The sequence below is a fragment of the Ceratotherium simum genome, chromosome 26, assembly GCF_057802395.1.
Source record: "Ceratotherium simum simum isolate JZ-2026a chromosome 26, ASM5780239v1, whole genome shotgun sequence".
Lineage (NCBI taxonomy): Eukaryota > Metazoa > Chordata > Mammalia > Perissodactyla > Rhinocerotidae > Ceratotherium > Ceratotherium simum.
Window position 1 is genome coordinate 15,131,120 of NC_141925.1, and position 11,795 is coordinate 15,142,914.

General features: G+C 41.1%; 1 protein-coding gene across 4 annotated transcripts in view; it reads right to left on the bottom strand.

Moving 5' to 3' along the window:
• The window catches only part of SMG1 (SMG1 nonsense mediated mRNA decay associated PI3K related kinase), a 106,880-nt gene extending 95,676 nt beyond the window's left edge, over nucleotides 1–11,204 (bottom strand). For 2 of the 4 annotated variants that reach the window (XM_087417023.1, XM_087417024.1), the window contains exon 1: nucleotides 10,815–11,204. In XM_087417023.1, coding sequence (XP_087273149.1) covers nucleotides 10,815–10,900 — 86 coding nt within the window. In that variant the 5' untranslated portion in view covers nucleotides 10,901–11,204. The remainder of the gene's footprint in view (nucleotides 1–10,814) is intronic. The other 2 variants (XM_087417022.1, XM_087417025.1) reach the window with 1 other exon arrangement.
• Nucleotides 11,205–11,795: the final 591 nt, after the last annotated feature.

Below are 11,795 nucleotides of genomic sequence, written 5' to 3' on the forward strand. Positions count from 1 at the left end.
ACACCCTGGCTCTATTTCTAACTTTACCAACGTAATTATACTAAGACAGCAAGGACTGATTCCTTTCAACATCCCCAAGAACTCCTCTAGGACCTATCTCCTTAAGCATCCTGAGGTAGGAAATATACTGTTAAACACCAAATTGATAGAGAAATATACTACCTGTAATCAAGAGATAAAATATGTATGGTAAACCCCCCTACTTAAGCACTGGGATCTTTTTTAGGGGTCATCTTGAAACAGCCATTTCCTACTACTTAAACATAAATAAATAAAAAGGCCTCATAGATAAATCTCAAAAGATATGGTCTCCTAAATTAAATAGTTGAGAAAGGGGGATACTTCCCAGAATACTATTCTTCTAAGTTTAGGAAAATTCATTAAACGAAGACAGTTTTTGGTAGTTACTGAAACACATTAGTAAGCAGCACTCAAGAACCAGGAAACAATGCTCCCACTGTGCTCAGCAGTAGCCAAAAATATACTAAGATATTTAAAGTATTTAGCCTTAAGTTTAAGAAAGCTATGAAACAGTTCAAAATCATCACTTAAGATACTTTAAACCCACAAGGTCCCTATCTTTTTCTTTTGTTACATTTTATATTAAACACATTTTAGTCAGATTGATTTAAATGGTTTAAAATGAGAACCTTTTATAATTTCCTTTTACAAGAGAAAAATCAATGTTTCTAGATATGAAGTTCCTTAGGAGACAGTATTTACTCATTTTGAGTAAATTTATAGCACCATAATTTAAAATAGTACCAAAATCTCATGATAGCTTAATACTGTGTATACATTCTTATAATGATATAAAATTTCATTAATTCCTATCTTTCTGTAGAAGATACGTGTGGTTCTTTTTTAAGTACTTCAAACCATTACACTGGTAGAGTGTATCGTTTCCATGATTCCAAGATCCATCCTCCCTGCTCCCTTTAAAATGGGCAAACATACACATACTAGACTGGGGGGGGGAAGCAATGCACCATTCAACTGGTGTTCTTATAAGAATCAGTTCTTAAATTCCAACTGTATAACAACAGTTAAGCAAGGTACAGCTACCTTTTAACTTACCCTTTTTTTATTTAATTCCATTTGCACCTGCCCTTCAATATATGCAAATAGTCACAAAGATTAAATTATTTTTACTGGTTCACAATTTCAACTAGTAGCTAGTTCTTAAAGTGTGAATAATAAGATATGGAGAACAAATAATGATGCAGATCTACAAATTCCTCATTAGCCAACTTGAAACAAGCTTATTAGCCTAATGAAACCACTCCAGAAGATGCAGAAAGAGAACCACTACTATACTGGAGAGCAATTATTTGCACCTTCATCAATATTTTTTTTAAACTATGCATACAAGCAATATCACAAATGTCTTATGCCATACTTAGAAATTTTACAATTATATGAGCTTCCATTCATATATCCTCTAAAAGACTTGATGTAAATACTCTTTATGAAATTTTTAGAAGTTACCACACACACACACTCTAGTACTTAGAGTACTAGAAGAGAAAAATGAAATTTAACTAGCGTGAGCATGTGCATGTGTAGTCAATTCTAAAACTTTTTGAGGAAGAGATAAAAGGGGCAGGTTCTTAAAATTCCAAATTTGATTCAGACATAGCAACATAAACAGCATCTGTGTAGCACTTGAACAGTTTTGAAAGTAACTTTCCAAACTTTTTCTTTAACCCTCATAACTCTAGATCTTAGGGAAGGCAAGAATGACCGCCTCAGAGGGACAGCTGGTGGTGCAATTACACAAGACCTTGGTCTTCCCACTCTCAGTCCATTGCTATTTTCATGACACCAGCCTCTCTAAGATAAATATTTGTGAAGGATCAATACTAAAAATGCACACATTCTTAAAAATAAATACACCTTGGAGAGGAATCTAAAACACCCTGGTTCTATTTCTAACTTCTCCAGTGCGATTATACTAAGAGAGCAAGTAGATTTTAAATGGACTAAAAGATCAAAGAGAACAGCATTATTGATATAATTTTGTTTTCCTCAATAAGGTTCCAATAAAAACAACAGGGACTACTAACAGTATAGTAACCATATAAGATAGGCGAAATAAAAGGCTTCTTTTACAAAACTTTGTTTTATAGTCAGCTGATTACTCCCACAGACACAACTTTTATTAAGTATAAGTTCATTTTTAATTTCAATATTTTCAAGAAAGGAACAAGATACATATTGATGAAGATACATATTAAAATGCTATCAATATTTCAAATATGTAATGACAATTAAGTGCTCTTAAAATTCTAACTCAAGTCTTTCAAAAACAATACAACCTATGTCGTAAGGTAGATTCCTTTAAACGTGACTAATGAATAAACACTAAATCTCAAGTTTCATAGTCCTGCTGCTGGGAAACCTGCTATATTTTCATTTTTCTTCACATTTATCCAAAGAATATAAGGACAGGCAAGAAAAATGATCAATCCGGGCCAGTCCCGTGGCTTAGCGGTTAAGTGTTCGCGCTCCCCTACTGGCGGCCCGGGGTTCGGATCCCGGGCGCACACCAACGCACCACTTGTCTGGCCACGCTGAGGTCGCGTCCCACATACAGCAACTAGAAGGATGTGCAGCTATGACGTACAACTATCTACTGGGGTTTTGGGGGAAAAAAAAGGAGGAGGACTGGCAATAGATGTTAGCTCAGAGCTGGTCTTCCTCAGCAAAAAAAGAGGAGGATTAGCATGGATGTTAGCTCAGCGCTGATCTTCCTCACAAAAAAAAAAAAAAAAAGAAAGAAAAACGATCAATCTTTGTAGGAAAGAAAATCCAAGATGTGTTTTATTTTCAATTAAATATGTACTAATTCAACTGCACCATACTATGTGATACTGGTGGATCATCTCTGGATCTGTTTAACCATCCAATCAGGAAAGAGTTCCATTCTATAAAGAGGACAAAAAGTTTGACATCTTTCCTCAAGTTAATAGGTTTTTCGGTCTAAATTCTAGCAAATCTCAGGAAGCCAACGTAAAATCTGTCGTTAGGGCAATTAATCTGAATTTCCAGTGTCAGAATCAAAACAAATAGACTGGAAATAAAGTGTTACATTTCACACAAGAAATTCCAGGGTTCATATTATGAGGCATATAGACCAGGGAGACCCTCAAGAGGTTGAATAGCAAGAGTCATGGATTGCTTCAAAGAACTAAATATTCCAAGATCAAAGTTAAAATTTCAAACGCACATCTTTTAAAATCAGATTAAAATGCTAAAGAGGAGAGAGTAAAGACAAGTTTTCAATTAATAAATTTAAATAAGAGGGAAAAATTTAAATTCAAAGAGCTTCAGTAAAAAATAAAAGAAACTGTTGCCACTGTGGTCAAATATGGAAGAAAAATATATGTAACTATAAAATCTAAGACATATTTATTAGTGGAGACTTTTCCCTAATCAACAGAAAAGGTATTAATATATTAGATGCCACCCAAATATAAAGATCTAGTGAATAGTAAGTTTAACCTTTTTTTTAAAAATCTGCAGATATATATATAAGTATAAAATTACCTTAGGCCACTGCAGAAATATTAATAATTTTCTTATGGACCTATAAGAGCAATGCTGAGGTTCTCTTTATGATGATAAAAATGGTAAAGGAAAAGAAGTACCTCTCCTTAAAAACAAAGGAATAGCATAATATAGGAAGGAAGTTCCATACCAAAAAACGATCTATATTCTGATACCAGAAACTCCTCTAAAAGAGGTTTTTTAAATGATAGATACCAAAAGTCTGTAAAAGGTTTTTAAATGATACGCAAGTTCTCAGATATACTATAAATAATATGAATAGCAACATTAACCTTCAGAGGAATAATTTCTAACAGGTATACAATCACCTTTTTTGAAAGGATAAGAAGATGAATATGAAAGAAGTAATTCACTATGTTTAGAAATCTGTTGATTCTGGAAAATTCAGGTTTCAGTCATTCCCCAATCAGCAGGCATACAACAGGCAGGAAGTTTGTTTCCTCGGGTATTCTACTGGAATGCCAGAAGGCTCAACCCAGTGCTTCACTTTTTAGTGATTAGATTGCTTAAATAATGTACAGATACAAACAATACATATGGGATAAGATGTCAATGTGTAAAAGAACTTTAAATACGTGAGTAAGGTATTTTTTCAAGTTGGATAAAACCTATGAAGCTTAAATGACCCTATTCTTTCTTCTGTAAAAGATCTGGCCACCTTAGTCCACTAGAACATTGTCCCTTTGAACTTGTCCAATCAGCTGATTTAAGCTGTTGCCTCAGGCTAACCAGGCTGCTGTACAAGGAACAGCTCCCCTAAAAATGCCTCCTATGGCAACAGTGTTGTAAACTCTGGAGTTAACTCTAAACAGAAACAAATTTGCAGAATTCCATTTTCACATACTCGAGGAAGGAATAGAAATACACAAAATACAGTGTATACTGTTTACCCATGCACTAGTAGGGAGGAAGGGATATACAAAGGTAAAAAGATTATATACAAGATGAAAGCACATATGAAGGTTACGTTTTATTGGGGAAGACACATGAAAATTTCAGGTACTGGTAAGTGCTGTGAAGAAAACCCACTGTGAAGTGTTAGAGAAGACTATTTCTTCTCACCGAGGGGGTGACATTTAGGCTGAGACAATCTGAGAGCACCCAAGCCCAACACTCTAAGAGCAATAATCTATGCCATAGGGACAAAGCGAGAATAGCACATGCAAAGGCCCTAAGGCAGAAATGAGCTTGGGGAGTGCCTTAGGGAAAGTAAGACAGAGAAGCAGCGGAGTATTTCGCTCTGGCTCAGCCCTCAAGGACTTAAACTACTTGCAGGAACAAAAGAAACCAATCAGTGAAGTGATGAGCACAGTTAGCTTTCACTGTAGACAGGCTGCAAGGTTCAGAAAGGAAAGAGACCACAAAGGAAAGAGACCACACAGAGCAGCGGTAGCAGGGCAGGGGTCTTAAGGGCAGCCCAAGGTTTAGATTGAGGAGAGCATAAAAAACAGCAGAGCACAGTGGGTATGGAGAGTGTGAAGAAAAGTCCATGAACCTGTAGCTCAGAGGAATAAACTCAGCCAAGCAGAGGAGCTCCTCTGAGTTCCCGGACACAAATGCCTGAAGAGGTTAACAGTAGATCCACATCTGAAACCTCCACCATCTGAAACCGTTTTCACAGGGAGCTTCAGATATCCCAACTAAGTATGTTTATAGCAAAAGACGAATAATAGAAATACGTTGAAGATAATGAGGCTATCAATTCTCAGAAACCATTCAGTTAGTAATAAATCATAAGATACCATTCAAAGATTTCCTTTCTACAAAAAATTTTAAGGCAAGATCTATCTGTACACTCTGTCAGGTTTTTTGGGGGGGGATGATGGGGGGTGGGTGTGTGATCCAACTGAAAAGTCGTCGTGTATCTGCACCTTGACTGGGGTCATGGTTACACAGGTGTATATATTTGTGAAAACTCACTGAACTTAAGACCTATACATATGTAAATTTTATCTCAAAAAAGTAACACAATGAAGTTCAAAAAAAAGAATCCAACTAAGAGGAAAGTACACTCAAATCAACCAACACAAGATGCAGCGGAAGTAACATTATAAAAACAAATATCTCTACATCAAAAAACTCTGTAGGAATTTAATAGGTTACACTCTACATTTAAAAAAAATTAAAATGTAATAAGCTGGAGTATTTCACATAAGAATTAAACCACAAAATGTCTGCAAATCTTTACTATTCGGCCTCTGTACAAGAGGGGTATGTTTTATTTCACAGTCCCCAACATAAAATGGGTTCTGAGACAACTTTAAGATAGCCAAAGACAAGTAACCAAAACAATAATAGTATGAAGAGACACCAAACAAATGACAGCTTGTGTGAATCCATAAAGGGAAGTCCAGTGAAAGGAGTCTCATTTATTTTAGGAGATTAGGATAGGGACAGAAAGGCAAGTAAGCAAGTGCCTACCATACACCAGGCAGTGAAAGCAGGAACTCTTACATTAAAATGTTTTGAGAACTCAGTGTTCCCAAAGGACATCGTAGACCACAGGCCATTTCATGTATATGACCATTTCATATCCATGAGTGTCCTAACCTGAACGGAAGCGTGAGCAGATAAAAAGAATCATTTTAGTGATCATCCTCAATCAACACCAGATAACAAGTGACAGGCTTTTGCTTATGGAAATTCCCACATATTGGGCTGAATATTTTGTCTGAATTTAAATCACGAATTATAAACAGAATATTCAGGTCCTCAGCAGTCTCTCATCTAGACTGTTCCAACTGCCTCCTACCGTGGTTACACACACATACACCCCAACTAATTTTAATCTTCCTAAACTACTGCCACTTCCCTGCTGGTAAAACTTCAATGGTTCCCTAAAGTCATTCCAAATATACTTAAGCTATGATTCGAGGCCTACAATCCAGCTCTTGAGCTTCATCTCTTATGTCTATCACTCCTCATGAGTACCTCAGCCTTCTAACTAATGGGCATTTCTTACCAAGGATAACTTGCATTTTGCCATCTCCCTACTTTCTTCTGTTTTTGTTTTTATTTTTTTTTTTGAGATAGAGTTTCCCCATATTTCCTATCAAAAAAGTGCAGATCAATTTCATGGCCCACTGCCTCCTACTCGACTGTATAGTTTTCCCTCTTCTGACTCTCCAGGTTTTAAACTCTGTTCATCACATATAAAAATAATTATACCAAGAATTACATCACAATTAATATCCATGTTAATGCTTTACCTTTTACAAAGCCCCTTGTTATCTCCCATACTAACCTATAACCTCCTTTAAATCAGTGGCTCTATTAGCCTGAAAAAATCCCTAAAGCAACATTATTTCCTAAATTAGAATATTTCATACTCTCCTGTTATTAAAAAATCCTTTAGGGCCGGCCCCGTGCCTTAGCGGTTAAGTGCGCGCGCTCCGCTACTGGTGGCCCGGGTTCGGATCCCGGGCGCGCACCGATGCACTGCTTGTCCGGCCATGCTGAGGCCACGTCCCACCTGCAGCAACTAAAAGGATGTGCAACTACCACATACAACTATGGGGCTTTGGGGAAAAAAAGGAGGAGGACTGGCAATAGATGTTAGCTCAGGGCCGGTCTTTCTCAGCAAAAAGAGGAGGATTAGCATGGATGTTAGCTCAGGGCTGATCTTCCTCACAAAAAAAAAAAAAAAAAAAACACCCTTTAGTTATACTCCCAATTTAAAAAGGAACCAAAACGGAAGTGGGAAAAGAGTTCAATTTAAAGATACAACTACCAAGTGTTTCATAAGGAATATGTTTTATTTTATAACGGAAAGAATAAAACTTTCCCCCCAAATTAAACACTCATACACAATTATCTGAAAAACCTCCTTAGTATACTTGGAATCTGTGGTACAGAACTGGTAATCATTAAATTCTATTTAATTAAAGCTCTATTTATAGTTATAAAATACATAACTTCACTTAATTTTATCTTTTCTGTGTTTTACTATCTTACATATCTATGGACATCTGACAATACAGACTCATGAAATGCTGAATAGACAACTCTGACTTCAAAAACCCAGCTTCTCACAATGTCAGACATACTAGTTTCTGGCTTTTCTATCTTCACAGCACTCTTCCCCTATCTTTTAGTCTGTGACAACGGAGAATAAAGATATTCTCCCTAAAGCATCAATATTTCCTGAATTTTTGAATTAAACTATTTATCATATTGAGAACTTTAATCTATCTACATTTCACCAAAAATGGAAGCTATTTTTAATATATAGCTTCATCCTTTTAGAATGGTAGAAAGATCATTAAGTTTGGGCACAGTAAGACACCCAATATATATCTGTTAAACAAAGTCCTCAGGCTCCCAAGTGTAGAAGTAAAATCTATTTGTTTTCTGTTGACTTGAACGCTTCCTCATTTGTTGAAATAATCTATATTTGACTCCAACGTCAAATTAATCATGTCATTTTGGAATATTAAAATGTACAATAACTAATCATACATTTAATTTTAAAACAAAGCATTCTGATTTCTATCTTGATTGATACAACTAGAAGATTATGTCTCAAAATAAAGTCAAGAAAAGGACAGGCTTTGGCTAATGACAAGGATAAAACCACTCATTTGCCGTAATCATTCTTAAATGATAATTGAGGGTATAGTGAATGAAAATGAAGACTGTAAGCCAGTGCTATACAAATGTTTTCTGCTAAAGGTATGCTTCTAGCAAAGGTGGGCTTGCTCTGTTGCCAGATGACAGGAGCCTATTCAGCAACCTGGAACACCTCCTGTCACTATGTGTGAACTATCACATGCGGCCATGATTGACTCAACAGTGGGTTTCCAGACTGACTAACACTAAAAGAAACCAACAAGAATTGCTTTTCTCAATCCCACTTTTTCAAAAGCCTAAATCTAGGAAAACAGAACCAAAAAAAATCAGAAAAGGAACGGTACAGATAGGCAAAGAATTTTTTTAAAAACCAAAATGATTCTGATGAACCATAAGGAATCTGTCTGCATCTGAAGATGTTTAGGAAAAATAAACCCCCATTTAAACAAGGGGGAAGATCAAACTCCATTCTGTCAGTTAACTGGAGTCTGTCACCTTTCTGAAGTGAAGAGGGGACAGAATAACAACCTCAAATTTAACTTAGGACAACTTACGACTTGGCAAACATCTCACTTTTTTATTGGCTATTTAACAAAACAACTATGGTGACTGTGCAAATAAATCAAGTTATGCTACGTGGTATTGTCCATACCACTCTGTTCCCTCCTCTACAAAAAACTCAAGTTATTTCCAACACCCTAACGTTACTCCATGTAACCAAGTCATCTCACAGAACAGTATTCATCCAGCTAGGCAGTAAGTTTTGAGACTTTGTTACAGCTTCAAAGAAAGCTTACATCCCCCCCCCAACACACCCCACACAGTCAAGAAATAAAGCACTTCAAAGAAGAAAACAACATGGATAATATTAATAATCCATGTACATATTTCTTAATTATATAAGCCATTCTGTTTCATACCTGTCAAACGAAGTCAGGGGCCCCCAGCGCGTGGCTGCAAGTCCGCTACTCCATTTATTTCGAACTACAAGTTACAATTTATTGTTTCCGGAAAGCTCTAGGATATCTGAGAAGGGCACTTGAGTCCTCTACAGATACATTAAATTCTTATACATATGCTGACCACAATACTGAAAAGTAATGGTAAATCCATGGTCAAAGAAGAGCTCTCAAATGTCAAATTCAGGCTCGTTTATCATCAACCCGTTAGATGCAAAAAAATCAAATTTCACACATCTCAATGAAAGTACAACACAACTAAGCATGTCAATTACAGATAAAAATACTTAAACTAGTCAAATGATTTTATTTAAAGCATTCACAAACCCTAACTGGTAAAGGACAAGTAAAACTATGCTTTTCAAACAATTTTTTAAAAACTACTTAAACATCTCAATTCTAGATTCAGGCACTAACTTTTCAAGTCACCTAGGTATATACATCAGTTCTCAACAGACATAGGATTTGGGAAGGCATATTAAACAGAATAAGATGTGTACCACCCCCTAGCCAAAAGATTATTTTGCTTTTTCTATCAAGTCTTAAAATGTTACATTCTAACATCTTATCAAATTACTTATTTCCAAACACTGCTTGCAACTATCAAGAATTACATGCAACTATCAGGAAGCAAAAGTCATCCCAAGAACGTGTGTGTCTTCCAATTATGTAGCCAGCTCCTGGACAACCGAAATGCAAATGTGCTTCCAAGTATGAGAGCTCCATGAATCAACTAACTCTAAACTATTATACACATTTAAGGAGTTCTAAGCACCAAGCTAAATTCCAAATAGTCCCTGAATATTACAAGCACTTATTCAGTAAGAGAGATAAGAATAAACCAGTCCTAAATTAGGCACAACTGCCCCATGATTAATCAGAAAGACACGAAAATTAATTAATTAAAGAAAAAAAAAAAGTCGATGCTCCTAATACATTCTATGCCAACTAGGCCCCAAAACGGTCTGAGAGCAAATCCTCCTCCATACAAGAGGAAATTCTCTGCTCCTCTGAGCGGCCCGCTCAAGTGTCCAGGTATGAATTGCTGTCCACCGAGGTAACCGCCCCTGCACTTGGGGAAGACTTCATTTCCCAGGACCAGAGTGTCGGCCTCATCAACACAGCCACTATCTCATCCCCTGCCCCGCAACTGCCCTGCCTAAAGTCAGGGTAAAACCCTGGAGGTTTTTTTTCCTGTTTTTAAGTATTAACACGTGGGGGTCACAGAGGGCTCACAGTAAAGGAGGTCGTTCACGTGGGGGTCACAGAAGGGATCTCAGTTAAGGAGGTCTCTCACGTGGGGACCGAGAGGGTGAGGGACCCAGGAAGTGAATGGGTAACAGACAGGGTCCTGGACTCTCAGGATGCCCCAACCTTCTAACCCCAACTTGGGGGGAAGGTGGTAACTAGAAAGTCCCCCCACCCCGGGCCCCCGCTTCCCCCTCCTTGACTCAACTCCCCGGCCAGTGCCCCGCGGGCGCCCTGGGGCTCGGCGCCAGCCCCGGGGCTGAAGTGCAGGCAGAGGGGAGGCATCTAGGCCTCGCCTCCCAGCGGCCTTCCTCCCCCAGCCGGGGCGGGAGGGGACCCAGGAAGCCGCGCCCGGGGCCCGGGGGGTGGAGGGCCTAGGCCGCGCCTCCCGGCTCGGCGGCCCTAGGCCTCGGCGCGCCCGCCGCGGGGCGCGGGGTCGGGGCGGCGGGCCGGGCGCCGCTCACCCACCTGGGTTGCCAGTCATTCCAGCTCCGCGGGTACTTGGTGCCGCCGCCGCCGCTGCTCAGCCGAGACCCCGGGGCTCTGCGGCTCATTACCTTCCCCGACACGACATGGCCAAGCGCCGCCGCCCGAAGAAGCGCGAGTCGCCGCCCGAACCGGCCGCCGCCGACACTCCGCTCCGGCCCGGGGCTGAGGAGGAAGCCGAGGAGGAGGAGGGGGCGGCGGAGGGCGGGGGAGGCGGACGGCCGTTCCGGGTTCCGCCTGAGCCCGCAGCGCAGGACGAGGAGGCGGGAGCGGCGCGGCGCGGGGGAGGCGGAGGAAGGGGCGGCGACGTCTCTCCCAGGGCCGTGCGCGGCCCGCGACGCCGGGGCCCAGGACGAGGACGGCGAGGAGGAGGCGGTGGCGGCCGCCGCTCACGCTCACACAGCCACGGCTTCCCCGCCTCCCGGCTCCGCCCGCCGCCCCGCCGCTGCCGCACGGCATGCTGGGAGCGAGGGGCGGTGCCGGCGCCCGCCGGGCCGGGCAGAGGGGCGGGGCCGACCGGGCGCGGCGGGGCGGGGCCGGGCAGAGGGGCGGGGCCTGCCGGGCGGGGCGAGCGGACGGCCCTCCCGTGCCCCGGGCTCTCCCCCTCTCCGCGGACCGCGCCGAGGTCCGGGCCCCGCTGTGGGGGGTCATGGGGGGGGGGTCTCCGCCACCACCCCCACGCGCACACCCTCCCAAACACGCCCTGGAAAGTACCTGACCCCCGAGGCCAGAGCAGTCAGGTGTAAACAGGCGTCCAATCAGGGCCCTGGGGTGCTCTTGCGCGCGCACATACAGGGGCGCCCCTAGGTACAGGGGCGCCCCTAGGTTCACGTGCGCCTGCCTTCCTCACCCCGCACGATACAAAGTGAAAATGATAAAAAGGAGACGGGCTGGATGTCCAGCCCCCACCTGAAATGTGCCCCTCGAGACCTCACCTCTTGACCACTTCTTCACACTGTAAAA